This window comes from Scleropages formosus, chromosome 10, assembly GCF_900964775.1.
Source record: "Scleropages formosus chromosome 10, fSclFor1.1, whole genome shotgun sequence".
NCBI classification, from domain to species: domain Eukaryota; kingdom Metazoa; phylum Chordata; class Actinopteri; order Osteoglossiformes; family Osteoglossidae; genus Scleropages; species Scleropages formosus.
This window is the reverse complement of record NC_041815.1, coordinates 247,470-269,373: the sequence shown is the minus strand read 5'-3', so window position 1 is coordinate 269,373 and position 21,904 is coordinate 247,470. Positions and strand designations below refer to the sequence as shown.

General features: G+C 49.8%; 2 protein-coding genes across 10 annotated transcripts in view; one reads left to right on the top strand and one right to left on the bottom strand.

The window, feature by feature from the left end:
• The window catches only part of mecom (MDS1 and EVI1 complex locus), an 87,653-nt gene extending 73,637 nt beyond the window's left edge, over positions 1-14,016 (top strand). For 5 of the 9 annotated variants that reach the window (XM_029255624.1, XM_029255627.1, XM_029255623.1 and 2 more), the window contains exons 7-16: positions 95-1,448; positions 1,601-1,691; positions 2,479-2,505; positions 6,599-6,765; positions 7,308-7,385; positions 8,610-8,779; positions 9,117-9,261; positions 11,487-11,726; positions 12,071-12,242; positions 12,431-14,016. In XM_029255624.1, coding sequence (XP_029111457.1) covers positions 95-1,448; positions 1,601-1,691; positions 2,479-2,505; positions 6,599-6,765; positions 7,308-7,385; positions 8,610-8,779; positions 9,117-9,261; positions 11,487-11,726; positions 12,071-12,242; positions 12,431-12,565 — 2,579 coding nt within the window. In that variant the 3' untranslated portion in view covers positions 12,566-14,016. The remainder of the gene's footprint in view (positions 1-94; positions 1,449-1,600; positions 1,692-2,478; positions 2,506-6,598; positions 6,766-7,307; positions 7,386-8,609; positions 8,780-9,116; positions 9,262-11,486; positions 11,727-12,070; positions 12,243-12,430) is intronic. The other 4 variants (XM_029255628.1, XM_029255626.1, XM_029255622.1 and 1 more) reach the window with 2 other exon arrangements.
• A 5,211-nt stretch (positions 14,017-19,227) lies between these two features.
• Positions 19,228-21,904, bottom strand: part of egfem1 (EGF-like and EMI domain containing 1) — a gene marked incomplete at its 5' end in the record, with an annotated part of 60,431 nt that continues 57,754 nt past the window's right edge. The window contains 6 exon segments of the mRNA XM_029255492.1: positions 19,228-19,635; positions 19,874-20,002; positions 20,126-20,254; positions 20,633-20,761; positions 20,938-21,066; positions 21,152-21,325. Of these exon segments, the coding sequence (XP_029111325.1) occupies positions 19,601-19,635; positions 19,874-20,002; positions 20,126-20,254; positions 20,633-20,761; positions 20,938-21,066; positions 21,152-21,325 (725 nt within the window).

Below are 21,904 nucleotides of genomic sequence, written 5' to 3'. Positions count from 1 at the left end.
TGCCAGTGTTTTTGATGCCCAACATCCCACAGTGCATTGTATTATAGGTGTGTTTCTGCCGTGTGATACCTGCCTGTCTCCATGTCTGCTGCAGGTGAGGTGTGTCACAAGTCCTACACGCAGTTCTCCAACCTGTGCCGCCATAAGCGCATGCATGCTGACTGCCGCACGCAGATCAAGTGTAAGGACTGCGGCCAGATGTTCAGCACCACATCGTCGCTTAATAAGCACCGCCGCTTCTGTGAGGGGAAGAACCATTTTGCCGCGGGAGGACTGTTTGGCCAGGGTATTGCTATCCCAGGGACACCGTCGTTAGACAAGGCAGGAATAGATGGCATGGGCCACGGCAGCCCCGGACTCACAGACTACTTTGGGGCCAACAGGCACCACAGCGGACTGACCTTCCCCACGGCACCCACGTTCCCCTTCAGCTTTCCTGGACTATTCCCCTCCGGACTGTATCACAGACCTGCGCTCATTCCCACCACCTCCCCGATGAAAGGTCCCGCCGGTTCAGAGCATCCGACCAAGAGCCCGCTTCTGGACTCCCTGCAACGAACCCATGGTGCTCGGGACCTGCTGAAAGTCCTAGATAAAGAGTCATCTCTCAAGGAGCCCCAGGTTCCAGAGCGCCACACACAGGCCTCCTCTGAGCACAGACGTGTGGGTAAACTGAGCGACCAGTCAGAAAGCAGCGACCTTGATGACGTGAGCACTCCGAGCGGCAGTGACCTGGAGAGCACTTCTGGATCGGAGCTCGAGAGCGACCTGGAGAGCGACCGGGAGAGGACTAGGGAGAACGGCAAAGTGGCCAAGAGAAAGTCCGGAAGCCCTCAGGGCCTGCCCTTAGTCAACAGCAGTGCCAAGGACTTTGGTAGCAGTGGTCTGTTTCAGCCCACGCTGGACGAACACACGGCTGTGTCCGGGGCAGTCAACGACTCCATCAAGGCCATTGCTTCCATTGCCGAAAAATATTTTGGCTCTACGGGACTCGCCGGCCTGCAGGACAAAAAGGTGGGTGCACTGCCGTACCCATCCATGTTCCCCCTTCCCTTCTTCCCAGCCTTTTCGCCACCTCTCTACCCCTTTCCTGAAAGAGACCTGCCTCCATCCACCTTGAAAGGGGAGCCCGAGTCTCCCCCAGCTGAGGCCAAGAAGGGCCAAATCAGGAATTCCGAGTCGCCCTTCGATCTCACCACCAAGCGCAAAGAGGAGAAAATGTCCCCATTTGCGTCCTCAAAACCGGACGCGTCGCACGTCTCCAGTCAGGACCAGCCTCTGGACCTGAGCATGGGCTCCAGGAATCGCAGTGGCAGTGGCAAGGCAGAGGATTCCAGAAAGAACCACATGTTCAGGGAGGAGAAGTCATCTGAGACCGAGCCACCCAAAGCAGACTCCTCACTTCAGCACGCTCGTCCAACACCTTTCTTCATGGACCCCATCTACAGGTAAAGTGAGCCCTTGTCACTGAGCTGCACCCACCAAGAGGCTCTGCTACAAGGGAAGATGGCAGCGGGCCTCTGGTGTTTGTCGCAGAAGCAGGCTGGACAGAACCGAATGTTGCCATTTGCTGTAAGAGCTGATGGAATTCTGATATTAGCAGGGTTGAGAAAAGGAAGATCAATGATCCGTTTGAAGCGCTGAAGGACAAGTACATGCGACCAGCCCCTGGCTTTCTCTTCCACCCACAGGTAGGTGTTCCTGCGCTTTCACCAACCTCTTTTCGGGCATGTGCCGAAAGCCCTCCTGGATCCAGGCGTCACTCCAGTAGGGGGACCGATCTGTCCAGAGGCACGTTCTCCTGTCTAGCTTTGGCAGTTCTTTTCTGATCTTAAACAGATTTCAAAGCCACCTGGCTGCTCTACACTCTCCATAGCAGAAGGCACTCTTCAAGGATGGAAGCCTGCGCAGATGTTGCGAATAATGAAGTGCCTTTTTACACTTCTGCAAACTTACCTCTTCCGTTACAGGAAAACAATGTTCAAAGTAGCAAAAATAAATGTTTTAATCAGGAGGTCCTGCCTCTGGTCACAGAAATGGGGCTTCTTGTGATGCATGTGAACATGTGTTCAGCAGAGCACTGGGTTGAAAGGAAAGAAGACGAAAATGCGTTATTATGGCCTGCTTTTTACTGATGGCTTCCCTTAGTAACTTTGGCTTCTGTCTTCATGGAGCTTGACTGGTCTCATCCATATGCGTACTGTAAATACAAAAATATGGACTACATCCTTTCACAATTCAAACAGAAATATTGGGAGTCACAGTTTGACAGTACAGGAAATCAATGAATTTATGGCATTCTTGCCAGGTTTCAGCATATGATGTTTCTGGGAACCAGTTACTCAAGTTCCTGTATATGCTGCCTTGAGAAATCGCCACCTGACCTGTCCATCATGATTCACACTCCACCCATCAGATAACATTTACGGTTATTAATTAGACAATTCTGACCGTTGTTTCTTTTTATTCTGCTTCCAGTTTCGTGTGCCAGATCAGCGGACGTGGGTAAGTTCATCCACACATGCAGTGCTGCTTCAAAGTATGTAAACCCTGTAGGGATGCTCCTTATTCTTGTATAAAGTGTTAAAATAAGTACCTTATTCTACTTACCTACTTGGTACCTACTTGGTTTAACCAATGTAACATGGGCTTCGCTTACTTTTACACTACTTCTGTTTTTCCACTACACACGATTTCCTCTAAAGCAACATATGGAATTGGTCATTACACACCTATTATGTCAGATGAGAAAGATTGCTTGTCATAAATAACCATTTTAGCGTTACAGAAGGGAACACAAGGGCTTCACATACGTTGAATCAGTACTGTAGAAGTTATGAGATGTATGTTGAATAAGCTCAGTGTTGTCCGCATCTCACCACCCTTTCTTGTAGACTATTACTGATGGCCAGGGCTCCCATAGTGTCACGAGTCCATTTAGAGATCCTCCTCGTGTTGCTTCTACGTCACGCTCTTCAAAGAGAACTTGGGATTTCAGCTTTTACCAGTACTTGGGAGGCCAATTCAGTTCAATTAAATTTTATAGAGTGCTCTTCTCACACAGTGACACGCAGTGCTTAAACAAAGGCATCAGACAAATAAACAAATAAGACAGTTGACTATATACTACAGTAATACATAATCCATGCAGTACTTTGTTCGTGGAGTGTGTGACAGATTAGGTCTGGGTTTCATGGCACTGCTTAGTTCAGAGGCAGGCAAGAGAAGAGGGCATAAGAAGAGGGAAATGGCCAGGTGAGGAACAGTGAGGAGAAAGGGAAAGAGAGCCAAGAGAGGTCCGGTGAAGTGAAGACAGACAGAAAGCAAGAAGGAAGAAGAGTGGCGGGGAAAATAGCAGAGAAGGAGGTGCACCAAAGGGAATGAGTGAAGTACATATTTACACATTGTTAGTTCTGGCCACTCAAAGCACTCTTCTTCGTGTGGTATAGGACTTGGTCAGATAGAGAACTCGTAGAGTCTCCGTGGTTGGGGGGGAACAGAGGGGTCAGTCCAATTATGTTTATCTGTGTCACAGACATGGCACTGGAGAATGATGGCATGAGGGCTTTGATGACTGCTCTTGATAGTGGCATTTGCTGATAACATTAGAAATATTTGTTTTTCTTGGGACAAAACCTAAAGGAACTGAAGGGTGGAAACACAGTCCTGCTCCGCATCAATTCCTTGGTAATGGTCTCTCAGGACTCTGCAGCTGGGGGGGGGTATGCTTTCCTATGAGGCTAATTGTGTCTTAGGAAAAGGGGGGTAAAATAGTGTTCTTGGACTGGGGGGGGGGGCTTTTTCAGACATCTGGTTCCAGATAAGATCAACAATGCATCTTGCTAACTGCCCAACGCTGAGCTTCACTGTCATTTAAAGAAAGCCAATCAGCATCTGGTCTACTGAGACACTGGAACAACATCCATTCGGCTGACAAGGGTGTGTGTGGGAGCATGTATACATCTGTGAATATTTATTTTTCTTTTTATCTCTACCTGCACATTTCTGCTTGACCCTAATCATAAAACGGTAATCTTAAGATAAATTGACCACCGTGAAGGCAAATGAAAGGTAGACGTTTAATAACCAGGCCCAGATTCATAAACATGTACTTAAATTCTCCGCCGAGAATACATAGAAATGGCACAGGCATGTTTACTTTTTGCTGTTCCTGTTCACATGTCATCTGTGCAAAGTCAGCAAGGATTTCTCAGGAAACCCCAGCAGACAGGCAACCACACAATACGCACATGTATAAAGTGCAGTTACCCTTTGTTGATGGAGTGTGTCCAAGAAAACAGCGTTACAGACAGAGACTTCAAACGAATAGTACAAATATCAAACCTTAATAGTCATTATTAACAAATCGAGAGGTCAAAGGAAATTGAATGATTTTACGATACATGGATTTCTGATTTCGAGAATAAGACCAGACTGATCAAGCTACGGTCATGCGCCACTAAACAACATTTTGCTTATCGACTGACCGCATGTACAGTACAACGGTGGTCCCAGAAGATTATAATGGAGCTGAAAAATTTTTATCGACTAGCGACATCATACCATCGCAACCTTGCTGTGCAACGTATTACTCACGCGTTCGTGGTGGTACTGCTGTAAACAAGCGTACTGCGCTGACAGTCATATAAAAGTATAGCACATACAGTTATGTACAGTACATAACACTTGATAATGATAATAAACACCTATGTTACTGGTTTATGTATTTACTGTCCTGTATTTGTTATCCGTTATTTTACAGTACTCTTTTTACTTATAAAGAAAAGTTTACTGTAAAACGGTATGCTGTGTTATAGTGGCAGCAGTGTCGTAAATCTCATGTTTACCAAGTGTCTTGACTGCATCGAGGCTATACCATATAGGTTTGTATAAGTACACTTTATGATCGAGGCTATACCATCCAGGTGTGTATAAGCACACTCCGTGAGGTTCGCACAAGGACAAAATGACCTAATAACACATTTCTCAGAACGTATCCCCGTCGTTAAGCGACCCATGTCTGTATTTCCTGAAACAGAGCGAAACACAGGTCTGTCATAGTGGGAGGAGAGCAGAACAGCAGGAGCACTGGGCTAATCCAAGCGGGAAGAAGGTAGAACGGCCGGAATAACAGGTTAATCTCAGAATAAGAGACAGTTGCATGCTGAAAAGTTAAAGCGCAGGCCAAGATAAAAGTCTTAAAGTGTCTGCCCTTCGGCGTGCCGACCAGCTGACAGCTTTAAGACTGCTAATGCCTGCAGGAGTAATGGCACACGGCAAAAAGCAGAAATAAACAGTATTTTACTCGGCTCCATAAAGAGGTCAATGAAACACACGTTGCACATTTTAAAGAAATATGAATGTTTTTTCATTATAATCCCGATGGCTTTGGTGCTGCGGTGCAGAAACGCCATGATTCACGGCACCGCTACTGACTTCATCACGGCATGGCAATCGAGCAGGCTCCGGCGCGGCCCGTCCTCCACGAGTGGGAGCTGTTGTCTCTCGGGTCCCGGCCACCGGAGCTGTCAGTAACTTCACCCTCCGATGTCATTCCTAATCAGCTTTTCCGCACCGAGGTTATCAGTCACGGGTCAAATTCGCCCCGCCAACGGCACACTCCTTCACACACGATCCGTTGCGGGAGCACAGGGGGCCGGGGCACAGGCATGATAGAATGCCGTGCAGGAAGCGTCTGGCTGGATCACAATTGATTTGTGGTCGTATTAAAATAAGAGAAGCAAAAGAAAAAAAATTCAATACACGCAAAATAATGCAAATTTGTATCCTCCTGAAAAAAGTGAGCCCAGCTGAAGGGGGCTGCCTGGCCTGGCGGCCTGTTGGGAGCGTCCCCACCCCGCCCTGCGATATCATTATTACCCATGTCTGGCCCTTGATCAGTAATGTCAACATCTTTCATATTGACAAATGTGCTGTCCGCTCGCATTGTGCACAGAATGGTTTACAGCCCGGCAGTGATTATGAATCACGCCGCAGCCCAGCGACTCCCCTCCCTGCGCTGCACACGTTCTCCCTCTGACAAGTATATGCATCTACTCTTTCCTCGGAGGACTTGTGCCATATTGGATGGAAGACTTTTAGCAAATTGGCATCGGTCTCCATCCATGTATGTGAGCGAGCTGGGCGGCGGCGGTGGCTGGTGGGGGTGCTGGCACTCGGGGGGTGGGGGCCGAGGGGGGTCGACAAGTGCAGCCGCTCAGCAGTGAGTTCACCTCTCATCTGCGCTGGCATCTTCTGCAGAGGGCCAGAAAGCAGCAGGGAAGTGACACTTGCGCGGACAAGCGAACAGACGCGTACGCTGCTGTTAGAGAGAGCCGTTCGGCTTCGCCAGCTCGTGGACGTCTGCTGAGGTTCTGCGCGCAAGGATCGTATCACCGTGTCGGGACCAACGCCACCCTGAGTAAACACCGACCGTGAACAAAAAAAAAAGAAAGAAACAGCAGCGTATCCACGTAACGTGCGGAAGGCGAGGCCGTCGGCTCGCGGCTCACCAGGGGACACAATAGGGCCTTATTCTCACACAACGCACACGTGTGTTTGGTACGTGACGACCAACAGGCGTCTGTTTTTCTTCCAGATGTCAGCCATAGAAAACATGGCCGAGAAACTGGAGACGTTCGGCTCACTCAAGCCGGACGCCGGCGACCTCATGCGCAGCGTCCCGTCCATGTTCGACTTCAGGGCGCCCCCGAGCGCCATCCCCGACAGCCTGCTGCGCAAGGGCAAGGAGCGCTACACCTGCAGGTAACGGCAGGGTCAACCGCGGTCCTCGTCGAGCTCATCGCGGAGGGCAACAGCGGGGCTCGCTCGCTCTCCGCTCTTGCACAACCGCACTGCGGGGTCTGCGCAGGAGCTGCCGCTAGTGCGCGGTTATCTCTGCGCCTTGCTGCACAGGAATAAGGGTGCAGCAATGTGTTAAATAAATACCGAGTTAATGTTATACCGAGATCAGATGAGAGAAGAAACAGACGTCACGGCAAGGAGCGGCAGAAAGGTGCATTGTTGTGCGCCGCTCTTCTGCTCTCGGTCTCCCTTGTTTGGCAATATCAGTCGCCGGGGCTGTTATCGGCAAGTGAACGAGACTGCATTCAGCCCCGGTTACGTTTCCATAACCCTCCGCTGGGCTCCTTCCATTTATCTGTCACACGCGTTCCCCCGAAATGGAGAGCGGCCAGGTGCGGCGGTGTGGCTCTGCGGCCGTGCCGCAACCTCTGTGTGATTCTCATGCCGCCTGCAGTGTAAAGCGGAGCCGTAGGCTGTGCCATAAAACATCCCTTACTCTGCAGGTACTGTGGGAAAATATTCCCACGGTCGGCCAACCTGACACGTCACCTGAGGACACACACGGGAGAGCAGCCCTACAGGTGAGGCGCCCACAGGGCTGCGAAGCCCCCGCCCTTCTCGGCTCACACACACACACACACACACACACTCTCACACTCGCGCTCACGCGCAAACGAGCAGCAGGGTTCCGATGGCTGTAAACGAGGCTATTGTGCCTCCATCGATACCTCCGATCACAACCCAGGTCTGTGCGGGGCTGCGCGAGAGGCGCGGACGCGCTGGACGTGCATACCCGTCCTTAAAAGGAGAACTGCGGCTCGGTGGCGTCGCGTTGGGAAAGCGCTCTTCGGAGTGGCGGTGCCCGCGCTCACGGGATGACGGCCCTCGCCGCTTCCCTCCCGGCCCGCTCCGACACGCGCACGTTTCTCGGCGCCATGTTCGCCCGCAGTTAGACGAACGCTCTCCGCCGTTTTGTATGTTTTTCCACACCGTAAAAGCCTGGAACAATTATCGTTCTGTTAAATAATTTGGGTGATGAAAAATGGTTGCCGTCGTCACGGTGACAGGAGGGGGGTTTGAAGTCGGGGGAAGGAAGTCGGGTGAAAAATTGGGGTGATGAGGGGCTGAGGGCAGGAGTCCAAGGCCAGCAGTTGGAATAATTATTTTGTGTTTGAGGAACAGCTTAAAGACAAGTACAGTACGAGCCCAGGGGAGCCCCGCTGACCACGGGGCACAGAAGTGGATGCGATGCCTCTGCTGCTGCTGCGATAGACTAAACCGCACATGCTGGCAAGGAATTAAAGATCTCTGCTGTTTATTGCAATTTTTGGGGAGATAGCAGGAGCTCCTCAGGGACAGCCAATTGTGCGAGTTAATTCCAGAAGAAGAAAAGATGTAATCACGGTGTATAATTTTGCATGGAGAAACTTGGCTTTGTGTCTAATTTCGGAGGGTCAGAGCAAATTCGTTGCATGCTTATTTTGCGAGAAAAGAATGCAATTTTATTGCTCTGGCGTGAGATGAGAGGCCCCGTGTTTTACCTTGAGCGCCTCTTCCGCCGCATCCGGGGAAGGCGAGGGTCGCGACGCACACGCGCACGCACACGACAGATGCGCCGTGCTTGTGTCTGTTTAGACGTGTGTGTTGCGTGCATAGTAGCTGCTATGTGTGTGTGTGTGTGTGTGTGCATTTTTTTTTTTTTTTTTTTTGCACGTGTTACTTTCTGTGCCTGCGTATGCCTACGTGTCCCCTCCTTGAGACGCCCTCCCTCGCCAACGCCCCGCTCCCCGCCCCCCTCTCCGCAGGTGCAAATACTGCGACCGCTCCTTCAGCATCTCCTCGAACCTGCAGCGCCACATCCGCAACATCCACAACAAGGAGAAGCCCTTCAAGTGTCACCTGTGCGACCGCTGTTTCGGCCAACAGACGAACCTCGACCGACACTTGAAGAAACACGAGAATGGGAACCTCTCAGGTGAGCGCCACCTGCGCTGCTCGGCATTTCCGCGCGCAAAGCAGCGCTGCGCCGCACAGGATGCCGTGCGCCATGTCGGACCTGCGCCAGCTGGAAAGCGCGAGGTACCGTTTCTCCATGGACGAGAAGTAGACGAGCGCTTAAAACCGCTTTATGCCGCATAAGTAAATAATGTGCGCGGAAGGGTCCGACACACTGGAACAGGGAGCCATTCACCTCCAGCATATTCTTCACATGGTCTGCGCACATCCGAAGGTGAAAATTTGCTGCCACCAGTATGCTATTTCCTAGCGAAATGTTCCAAAGCCCAAATGAAATATCGTTTTTATTTTCCAAGGCACGGCCATGTCATCCCCGCGGTCGGAGCTGGACAGTAGCAGCGCTATCCTGGACGACAAAGAGGACTCTTACTTCAACGAAATACGAAACTTCATCAGCAACACGGGCCAGAGCCAGGCGTCCCCCGAGCCTTCGGAGGAAGGGTGAATATCCTTACCGTCAGCGCTTTACATAAGTCAATATGGCCGGAGCGTGTGAGTGCGTGCGCTCGAGCGCATGTACCACGTTGCAGGAGCGCGGTCGCTGTGTTTTCGTGGATCTCGAATGTGAGCGGCGGTGGGATGTGAGCGTAGGTGTGACCGTTGCCCTCGCGATCTTCACATACGGCTCACGGCGGCGACCGCGCGCGCCAGGCGCTCGCCTGCTGTATGGTAAACACACGGTACCCTTGAGCCAGATGCTCCGAGCGAAGAGGTGCTGGAGAGAAATGTCGACAGGCCTCGTGAACAGCGTTTTCTAGTTTTCCGCACGAAAGTTCTTGAAAGATCCCTGCAGCATTGCACAAGCACACACAGACACACACGTGCCCAGATTTGCAGCATATATGTACACAAACAAACTACCAACATACACAGACACACAAGTGGGAGCAAAAACTAACTAATCTTGTGTGCAGTTGCATTCGTGCACACGCACACACACACACACACACACACACACACACACACACACACACACACACGCACACACGCACGCTCGCGCCAAACTGGTTTCTCCACAGAAAATATTCCCGGCTCGAGGCCGAACGAGGAGATGATTATTCTCAAACATCACAGAGCGCAGAGTCACGCAGCTTGAACATTTCTCTGCAGCCTTTATTAATTAGCTCGTTGCCCGGGGAGGTGCGGCGTAAAAACAAGACAGTCATTGCTTACGACATTTGGGATAATTACCACATTTGGACACATGCACGAGTACTGACTTTGGGCTGTTCATACATATATTTATACGTGTAATTATCTTTGATAATTATGCACACCGAGGAAACCGTGATGGACCAAGATAATGGGCCAATATTTTCTCCATGTTGCACAGTTTAAATCTGCCCGAGAAGGAATAACCAGATATGAATCTTAAGAAATTTCCTTTTGATTAGGGGAGAAAAAGAAAAAAGGGGGGAGAAAAAAACGTTTGAAAAGTAAACAGCGCGAACGCACGAGGTGAAACGGGTGAAGGGAAAGCCGCAGGTCTGGAGCGACGCTCTCTGCCCACATCTGGCCACAACATGTGTGCCGACAGGAAGAGGGTAGAGCGCCGGGGTCACGGGGGGCAGCCGTGTTTCCTTTCAAAGCGCTGCGCTCCTCACGACTTTTGATAGATATTTTATCCCCTGCAAATTGCCACATTTGAGAGCGTAATTAGCGAATCTGTTTTGTTAATCACGGAACTGTCGGCCGCTCCCAGCCCACGTTCCCTGCGATGCTCCTGCGCTGGTGGACGCGGCACTTTCGCCCGTCCCTTCGCCACGTCCCTCGGAGCCCTGCTCTCCCAGGGCAAGATGGCAGGGACTTGGCGCCGCGCGACTTCGCTCTCGCCTCTCTTCGTCATCGCGAGCTCAGCCTTTCTTTCGCAAATAGATCATTTCCTGCTTTGATGGGTCCTCTAATCTGGGGACGAATCGTGTTGATGTTTCGCTTCTCCCGCCCTGGACGGGGCGGCGCGCGCACAGGAGGCCGAAGGACTCTTTGTGCCCAAAATGGCATTTTTTGGAGCTGACGAGAGACGCCGCCGCCGACCGTAATTAGCGAATCAGCTCTAATGCGGTTCCACATGATTTAACAAATGGTGGTTTCCTGTGGCGCTCAGGCAGTGGACACATTAAGTCACCGTGAGTTTTCATAGCTGGGATTTTCCCCTGTGGGACGCGTGGGGCCAGTGGGCAGCTTGGCAGCGCTCTCATAACTCTTCCACCAAATGGGACTGTCAGCTAAATATTTTGCCTATTAGATGACTGGAAGATAGTGGAAAAATAAACAACGCAAATGCTGAGGGAAAGCAGCTAAGTGCCGGGGCACTGGGCCCGCGGGGTGGCTGGGGCCAGTGGCCAGGGGGGCCCCCGGCTCTCGATGACAAGCGGGATTACGGCTCACGCCAGCTGCCATGTTTCCCTCTTCCTCTTCTCCTCATTGTTCGTGGAGGAGCAGGCGTTCCAGGGGAAAGAACCGGTGGACGGGTTCGAGGAGGGTGCGTTCCGCACGGTGCTGCATTCGTCGCTGCGCCTCTCTCTCGTTGCGCACGGACGACTTCGCACCTGCGCGTAGCTTTGCGCGTTTGCCGGCTGTTGGATCGCGTTCCCGTCGCCCTCGCGGCCTCGTGATGCTTTCGGTCTGCGTGTTTTGTTATCGTTTGTCGGCTCTGTCGGCCGCAGGTTGAACGGCAATCGGTTCGAGGACGAGAAGCCTCTGCCCAGCCAGGGGTCGCATGACCTGGAGGAAGAGGAAGGAGAGGAGCTGGGCGTCAACGAAGAGGAAGGGCAACATAATGATTCTGTGGGGAAGTCCAGGGATGAGCCCCTCCCTGGCAACATGGACGATGACATCATTCACAGCGAGGCCGAGTTTGAAGAAGCGAATGACAGCAACCTCAATTGCAAGGGCTTCCCCAGGAGGTACCGAACCAACGACTTGAGACCAAGGCTTTGAACACATCCAACACCGGAATCATTTCACATTCATTCCAGATATGTGAGCAGGTGGTTTGGTAGCAGTGAACACCTACACTGGGTTCTTCAATTCACACCTACTAGTGCAGCAGAGGGTTTTCTCAAAACCCTCTCATGACACCTTCATCTGAGCTCACTATATACACTATATATCACACTAGATACATCACACTACATAATCTGCACTAGGTTCACTAGACACACTATGGGCAATTTGTAGTCAGCAGTTCATTGTGCTCTACCGTGCAGCTCTGGCTTTGACTGTGTCCTGAAAACCGTTTTTATTCCAGATATGAGGATGACGAGGAGCAGAGCAGCTTCTCTGCACTGGAACACATTCGACACCTTTCTGACATTCGCAAGATGGAGGAGAGCGAGTTCAGTGACAGCGACGCCAGCTTTGCCGCCAGCCACCTTTCCGAGGCTATTAACCCACCACTTTACAGGAAGTCCAAGTCCCAGGTAACTGCACGACAACATGTACCCGTGGAGCACCAAGTCTTTGCATTTTAGGGAAGAAGAACAACCCAAGTACATCTTTTCCTATGTGCACATCTGGAGCATTGTGCACAAGTGTGTCTGACTGTGTGTTTCGCGTACCTCGGATTGCTTTGTGCGGCTGCTCACGGCTGCTCTCTGCCTCCTGCCAGGCTTATGCCATGATGCTCTCACTGGCGGACAAGGAGGCTCTCCATGCGGCCACCCACACCCCAGCCAACGTGTGGCATACCCTGGCTCGGGCTGCTGCTGAGTCCAGCGCCATCCAGTCCCTCAGCCACGTATGATATCCGCAACCTGCCCGAGTCCACCGGCCGCACCGGGGCCAAGAGGCCTAGGCCCTAGGCGAAGCCACCTGAAACCTCGACCTGTTCCACATCGCTGAGCAGAAAGCCTTATACATCAGCATGATCACCACTCTCACTGGAACCTGAAATCAAATAAGAACATGAACAGAAAAAAAACATATTGACCTTAATTCAATTTATGATATTAATAGCAGTGATGATTATGATGATAATGATAATAATAAAAGATAACTATTTATTGTGTTTAATTTTAATGTTTTGCACAGCAATGGCAGCTGGTGATTAGGAAGATCAGTGTGACATTAAAAGTAATGCTCACTTAGAATAATGGACGAAATAGGGTCTGTCAGGCTGAGAGTCTTCCAGAAAGAAATGGAAAATTTAATCTGAACCTGAGCACTCCATCTGATTTTTGTGTATGGATCTCCCTATAAAAGGGCAAGGGTCCCGGTGAGGGTAAATTAGTGTTTAGTTTTTAAAGTGTGATCCCCTTTACCGTCAACATAAACCCAACTCTTGCAGCACATACGTATGCGAGACTCACGAAGGAAAAGAAGCAGCGTCAACGTAGGTTTGAAGTGAATTCCAATTCTCTGCGGTAGATACCGTTGAGGAGGAAACAGCTCACAAGTGATTTTCTTGCCGAGTGTCAAGAATTCACAACGTCGTGTGTATCTGCACAATCAAAGCACTGTCTAAAGCCGTCTTGAAACTGTTCAGTACTGTGCTCTTTCCCAGCATACGAAACCTTCAACGAACAGAGAAAAAATGACCTTTGTTTCAGTGGAAAACCACAAACTTTTTTGTGAGGTGAAAAAAGTTGCGAGTACTGACTTTTCTTACCATGCAGTGAAGGGCCTTTTCACATCTTAGCTCCTTGTATTCTGTCAATGACCACTAAATAACCTGAATGCTAGTTGTTAACTACTCCATTTTTGTGTCTGTCATTTTTAGACAATCATGTTTTACTTTCGTTGTTGTTGTTGTTATTGTTGTGTATGTTGGGAATTGTATTTATTTCTTGGCGAACTGTAGTTTGTTTACTGAATAGCACTGCTCTTATCCCAGCGAAGGGAAGATTCCCCACTGGACCTGATTCAGAAGTTAATGGGTTTGTAGAATTACAATACCATGAGAACCGGTTAGTATTACATATGCTGTTCACTTCTTTATTCCTCTAATTAAACTGTTGATGAAATAGATATTAGGTTTTTGTATGACATTTTATTGATTCAGTTGTAAAAAAAGAGCTAAAGAATAAAAAATAGCAGGTATTATTTCCTCATAATCGCATGATTGGTCTGAATAGAACTGTATCTCATATTTTTTACAGTGGTCTGCAAGCTTGTGTGATGTTCGGTCCATGTTAATCTTTTGTGCCAAACCTATATTAAATAACAGATTATTTTCTCTTATTTTCCCAAATTGAGGGACCAGATTTTTTTTTTTTTTTTTTGGGTGGTGGGCGGGTGGGGTGGGGTGGGGGGGTTTGTTGTTGTTTTGTCTATAATCTCATTTTAAAGTAATCAGCAAGTTGAGGTACTTTGTTTTAATGCTTTCTACAATGTAACTGTAATGCATTTCAATACAATACTATGAGAGGAGCAACTAAGAAATAAAGGACTACAATGTGGGCTCTCTTCTGCGTGTGTGTCTGTTTCCGGGACTTTCCGCCTGCCTTTCAGAAGTGTTAACAAAGCACAAAGAAAATACGTGTTTCTGGCCCATAGTCACCACGAGCTCAGGAGATGATTTCTTAAGTGTACTTTTAATAGCGTGTCCAAGTTAGACACTTCGATTTGTCTCCTAATTTTAGAAAGCTGATACTTAAATTGTGAGTGTGGCACAGAACTAGTAGAAGTATTTGTCAGAGCTGCTAGATGCAAATTTTTTATATACCGATGCATGTTTGTGGGGTAGGAAGAAAGTAAAAAAAAAAAGCCAACAGTGAAATTCTTTATTTTCAGTAAAGTCAACTTTAGCCGCTAAGACTCGTCTTAAACACGTTTCCATGACGTTAGAGAGGAAGACGGAGTCTGACAGTGCACGTGGGGGGCTGTAGTGTGCCTTTATTCAGGACCATCCATAGCTCTGTTGAGCCATGATGGATGAGGTGGAGAGACACGATGACCCAACTCATCGCTCAAGAGCTCAATAAGACTCACATCTTGTGGGCCTCTCTGCCAAAGCCTTCTCCCAGTTGCTGCTCACGCATGTGGGCAGACATTGTCCTTAAAAAGCGGCACCCATTGTCCGCGGGTTTTTGGGGGGCAGAGGGCTAGCAAGGGATGGAAATTCTCTCTTACGGAGACTGTTTCAAAATCCTTATTGATGCTACGGTTCCCACTGCCGGCACCGTGTCTATGACCACCGGGCCTTATCGCCGTAGGAAGCCCGGCTTTGATGAGGTTCGCATGGGGTCCGCGCCACTGAGGACTCCGACACTGAGTTCCACTCCTTAATAATGCAGAGTCATAATGGTGCTTTACAGTGGGGTTCACTGGGTAAGGACGTATTCTCCCAGAGGTGCAAGGTCACCCTGCGGCATTGTGAGTAGGCTACAACGTCCCTCGTCTCGTTGTCAGGGCCAACTGGCTCTCAGCTCTTCCGCCGTCGCTCTCAGTTTACATTCCCATTTCCATTTGGCAGATGCTTTCCTGCGGTTATCTATCTTACCCACCCACCAGATGTCATGTCATGTATACCCCTTACAGGCCAAATCTTGGCACATCACCTTAAGTCCACCTGGAATGTTGCTGCAACAAAGCAGGAAGGCCAGCCATCGATTTAATGTGAGCGCGCAATTTATCGTAGGGCTAAGAATGAAGAGTAGAGTCTCCCGAATTCAACTGAATGGCCATAAAAGAGAAGAGAACAGCAAGGTTTTGCTTGTAATTCATACGTTTACATCCAGCAGGGCTGACGGATCCTTCCGATGAAGAGTCCTGTCGGAGCTGTAGGTTTCCCTCCGAAGACAGCAGCTTTACATTTACATTTAGCTGATGCTTTTCTGTAAAGCAACTTACAACGTTAAGGTTCTTACAGCTATTTACACAGCTGGATAATTTTACTGGAGCAATTTAGGGAAAGTACCTGGCTCAAGTGTACTACAGTTAAAGGTGGGAATCAAACGTACAACCTTTGGATACAAAATCAGTGAGTCTAACCATTACGCTACCAGCTGTCCGGGGTCTAGCTATACAGACGATCTGTTTTTCTGCGGGGGGGGGGGGGGGTCATTTACCCGGATTACCACGACAGCTCCCCAAAAGGCTCGAACTTTGGAACAAAAGTGCAAACAGCGAAATTTAGATTTGCAAGGCTGACATATATTTTTTTTTTTTTTTCCTTTTCGTAGTGGTGTGTTGGGGCGACCGCCAGAGGGGCAGAGTGCGGGGCCTGTAAGGAGAGGGGACGGCTGCTGGAGGCACTCAGCTAAGAGGGCAGCTGGCAGCGTTTCCCCACTGTGCACGCTGCTCCTCTGCTGCCACTGGCACGGGGTGCGAGCAAACCCTGTGCTGGAACATACATCATGGCCTTTCGTGCCACAAACCTGTTAATCAGACAGAGAGGGTCTAACAGCTGGCACTCCATCCAATTGGCTTGGCAGCGTCGCACCCTCAGATGCCAGGGGACAACACTGGGGGCCCAGGGGGGCGGAGGAGCTCCTTGGAGCGGCACCAGAGATGGGCCTGTTCACAGATCAGTAACTCGGGTGCGTTCACCTCTTCCAGTCGTGTAATGTGTACTCGATGGCAGGACGTGAGTTCGGAACTCCGGCCGCACACCTCGCTCTTGGAAAAAGTGTTTTTTACTGTTCTGTCTGCCTCCCGCCCCCTTCTTCCTTTCTCTGTCACTAGTTAAAGATTCACTTCTTTTATGTGAATGAACTCTGTAAATGCAGTTCTGAAATGCCAGCTGAAATCACAGCAGGCCAGTGGTCAGTCGAACCAACACGTCAGCTTTTGTCAATCCAATTTAAACAGAGGGAAAGGTTTCAACTGTAATATTCATAAAGGTCCAGCAGTGAAAACCTGGCCCTCACTTTCCCACAAATGATGCAGCGGGGAACTGTAGGAAAACATTGACATTGAATCAGAAGCGTAATTTGCTTGCTATGCATCATTGCACTTCGTTCTTCCCTCCTAATCATGGATACTGTGCTCTTTTAGGCTCTGTGTAGCATCACGAACCAATGCTTCACACTGGATCTTCATTTCATTCCCCATCTTCGTTTCGTCTGTTTGTGCAGAAAGCTTAGAGGTGTCGGATCGATGGAACTTCCCAGTGAACTATTCAGTTATTGAATGGGGTTGCCGGGCAAGCGCAAAACAAGAGTCCAGTAGTTCAAAAAATAGAGGCACACAAATTGAAACCCCTTTAGGGGCCTCTAAACACTAAAATTATTCAGGAATTGTGCCTTTGTTCTGGGATATTTTTCATTTTTGTTTAAAAAGTAAAGGGAGTCTATGGCTTTTTGTGTCACTTGTGAAATAAAACAAAAAAATGCAATAAATTACAATAACATACACACACTCTGAAACCACTTCTCCCAAGTGGGGTGACGGCAAACTGGAGCCTAACCCAGCAACACAGGGCACAAGGCTGGAGAGGGAGGGGACACACCCAAGATGGGACATCAGCCCATCACAAGGCACCCCAAACGGGACTCAAACCCCAAACCTGCCAGAGAGCAGGACCCAGGAAGACCTGCTGCACCACTATGCCCCAACAACTATTCCATATAATAATAATTATTATTACTATTACGTTGTAACAATCATATAATATTTACAATATAATACTAAGAATATGGACCGCAGTCCTGCTCTCCAGTGGGTCTGGGGTTCGAGTCCCGCTTGGGGTGCCTTGCGATGGACTGGCGTCCCGTCCTGGGTGTGTCCCCTCCCCCTCCGGCCTTACGCCCTGTGTTACCGGGTGGGCTCCGGTTCCCCGTGACCCTGTATGGGACAAGCGGTTCTGAAAATGTGTGTGTGTGTGTGTGTGTACTAAGAATACAAATTTAAATTGTAATATTAATTACAGTATATAATTTTAGAAATTTCCACATTATAATCATAAATAATAAAAACAATAACAATTATATAATAATAATAATAATAATAATAATAATAATAATAATAATAATAATATTTTAAGACCATTATGCCTCCATGATTCCAGCTCTGTATTTGGCGCCATCTAGTGGTAACAGGCGCAACTACTTGTTTGAACTCTTGCTCCTTTCAGTTGCAACTTGGTGATATAAGGAGATGAAGTTCAAGTGTTCTTGCCTCAGACCTGGTGTACTATAAGTTATTTCCCATTTTAAGCATTTCTGTTGCTCGTACATCATTAATGCATCAATAAGAGGAGCCCAATTCCACCTGTATTGTAATTTGTCGGCATTGTGGCAAAAACTGCGGTATAAACACAAAGTGTGCATTCACACCCATCTAATTTGTTTACCGCACTGGAGTGTGGGAGAGTTCCCAGATACTCATCTTTTTTGCCGCAGCGGTATTTCAGTTTGTTTTCCAAGGCAACACTGAGCCCAATGGTGCGAGACTTGTCAAATGATTTTTTCCTGCCCTTTATCGGGGGGGCCGTCTTTTTGTGTGCGAGTTCAAAAGGCGCTCTTGTGGGATAAGAGTTACTGGAGAGGGCAAAAGGAGCTCATTTTCCCGAGCCGTGACACTGAGGTGATAGAAATGCTCGGCTGAAAGTACTCGGATAATTACCCCAAAAACTGCCAGATTGCAGCAGGCTTTCCAACGGGAGGATATTTCAGCACCCATTTCCTTTCCCGGTGCCTCCCAGTGACCCAAGGGCCTCCGCTGTGACCACACCAGTGTCCCTCTTACTGTACCGTGGCGCTCGGAAGAGCCACGGAATTTCTTTGAGGACGGTGGACATGTGGAGAGTGGTATGGCCATCTTTCATGTGGAATGGAGGGCTTCCCCGGGGGTTGTTTGACTGGAAACAGGTGTGTGTTGTCTGAAGGTGAAGGCCCCAGTGATAAACATTATTGGGGAACATCTGCTGCTTGTCACAATACAGGGCCGCCAAACACTGCCCCCATCCATCAGTCCCGCCCTCCCGCGCTCGCGCCCACACTGCCATCAGTCACCAAGGCTCCTGGCACCGGGACGCCTGTGTGCCACCCTGGTGATGCTCTGGCAGGCATGAGAAAAAGGGCTGCGGAGGCCTGTCTCCCCCCCGTGAGAAGTGTTCTCAGCTACATAGCTGTTCCCTCTCCTGTCCGATTTCTACTCCCCATCCACTGTCTTCTTCGGCTCGGGATTCCCATGCTCCTTTGCTCTATGGGAGCTCTGTGACAGGTCATTTTTGCCCTCCCAACACCCGTTTTAGCCAATCAGTATTTTTCACTGCTTCTGTTCTTGAGCCAGAGCTGTGCAAAGCCCACACCAAAACCTTCTTTTTGGCACCGTGTTTCCACCCTGAGCAGGAATATTGGGGCTTGTCTACAAACACATTTTATCAGAATGCTGTTTCCCCTTCATTTATTGTGAGAATGAGAAAGGGGAAGGAAAGCGATGCCTCGGAAACTGCGCCGCCTTCCCTGGTACAGCTATAGAGGAGAATTTACCATAATTTAAAGTTCACGCTTCGCAGCACTGTTGGCGCTAGTTGCGCTGATTGAAAACCCATCATTGAAATAAAGAGGAGGAAAGTTAGCATACAGTACATGGTTTCAGCATTACCGATACACAGTAAAGGTACGTTGACGGTGTCTGTAGACTACTTGTGTAGACGCCCCACTGTCCGATATCACGTGTTATTTGCACAAACACTGCAGCCCACGGGAGACCCCCTGAAAGTGTTGCGGTGAAGATCATCGCACAGGGGCATATTGTCCTCCTGCCACGTGCGCTTCCATCTATGTGAAACACCCGCTCGCTTCTCCAATGACGCCGCTTGGCAAAGGGCTGCTGGTGTGTCCCGGGACCCGACGCTCAGAACAGGAAGTGTGCAGATCTGGAGTCAGACCCTTTATGGCCAAGTGGGCCACTGGGCAGGAGCAGCTTCTGGAGGGGAAAATAAAAAAAAAAAAAAAAAAACACGCTCAGGTTCAGATAGAAAGCATATGTTTCCAGGCTTCGGTGTCTCTCACAAGCCTGGTTAGGTGAAAGGGAGCCTTCTTCGAGGCCGACACCCCACAGCGCAACGGTTAAAATGACTGTCAGGCTCCGGATCCGTAGCCCAAAGAGACGTACAGACGTCGCTCCGGCGCCCCCACAAGTCCAAGTGTCAGGAGGCCGTTACCTTCTGTACAGGTGGGCCCCATCCAAGGTGATAGGCACATGCAGCGACCGTTGTGGGCATCGCAGCGCCCCCCGTGGCTGCACTGGCAGTGTAAGGAGCAGCTGGGTCCGAACCGACCCTCCGCGCACCCTACAGGACACACACGTGTGATCACACGGGACCGCAACCACTTGTCTCCCCATTTTTCATTTGTTAACTTCTTAATAATGTGGAGAAGTTGGACAGATGGTTTGCACAAGGAAGCGGTCGTACCTTTTTCACATCGATCCCCTGCCGTCCCAGACGGACAGAGACACCGTCCTGTGCTTGGATGGCAAGGTGCGCCCCCTTCACAGTCGCACCTCTCGTGGCAGTTTTCTCCAAATGTGCCGGCATCGCACTCTGTACAAGTAGACGTGTGTGTGCGCGCGCGTGTGTGTGTTTGCGGTGAACGCACACACACAGATGAATACCGACATTAAGGTAGAGCATCACAGAGACGGACGGTGCAGCACAGTATTTCTGCCACTCCGCACAAACACAACCTTCATAGCATCGGCTTCACAATGACCCCTGGTGGTCCCCAAATCGTTACAGTCACATGTGACGCCAAGAATGCATTATGGGACTTTGGTGGGTGACAAAATGGCTGCATTAAGACGGCCTCTGAAAGACAAACCAACAAACTAGTAAGTTGGTTTTAAAGGGAGAATGCGGTCGGCCTGTGGCGCCACCATGACACAGTATTTGTGTAAGAGTGCAGGATGGTGACCGACTCACGTCTCTGACAGCGGGACCCCTGGTAGCCAGCAGGACACAAGCAACGTCCCGTCACGCGGTCACACGACTGGCTGTTCTTGCAGTCACATTTGTAGGCGCAGTCTTGTCCAAAAAACCCAGATGGGCATCCTGCGAAATGAAAGCGGGAAATAGGCCCGGCAATTTAAAAAGGAAAAAAAAAAATTAATGAGAACTAATTCAGAGAAATGGAAATCAAGAAAATCTACATCTGACGGTGCAATATTTCACAAGCACAGTCCCGGAGGGTCCAAAGGGTCCAGGACGACACGGCCAGCTGGACGCACCGTGTTGGCAGGAGGGCCCGTAGAACCCCGCCGCGCACTGGCAGGCGCCGGTGAAGCGATCGCACGTCCCGTTGCTTCGGCAAGCGCAGTCCAGTTCACAGTGGGCCCCGTACTTTCCCTGCACGCACTCTGGAACAGAGGGGCACCTGTAACGCACGCTGTTCCTAAGAGACCCACACGGGACAAGGTTAACCCCACGCTGCCCTGCACCCACCTCTCTCGCAGTGGCGCCCGGTCCAGCCCAGGCCGCAGCGGCATGTCCCGTCACGGGGGTCACACGCCGCTCCATTGCGGCACGCGCAGACGCCGAGACACCGCTCTCCGAAGCGATCCCCGGGGCAGGCTTGGGCAGCGCAACGGCACAGTGGAGAACATGGAAAGTCCCGTTAATGTGGCCGCCATGATCGGTCTTCGACTGTGTGCACCCAGTGTTCCGTACACACTTACACACATATGCAAAAGTTCATAATTGCGACGGCAAAGTGGCCTCATTTGGCACAGCAATAAAAGAATAATCATGTTTTTCATGGGTAATTTAAGCTGGGGAAACAATAAGTGAATCACTTTGATTCCCCTGTTTGTTTATTTGTGACTTTGCCAAGTCTGTGCACACAGAACCTGGAAAATGAGCTGCTTATATAGGCTTCTATAAACATTAAACAGAGGAACGTCAGCAGTGGCACGTCCAAACTCTGCACTTGAGGGCAGCGCACAGAGTTCTGCGATGGATGGAAAGCGGCCCTTTCGCTCCAGCGGAACTGCCGATAAACAGGGAGATTAGGACGGCAATTTTCGTTTCTGCTTTCCATGCAAATACATGTGAAATTATAGCCTTTTAAAGAGGAAATTGAGGATTTGTAGGCTAAAGCAGCTCTGGCGTCGACACTCAAAGTCTCCTAAGCGACTCTGCTGTTCCCACAAGCGAAGGGATGCTCCGAGAGAGTGGACAGCGAACCCAGCGACACAC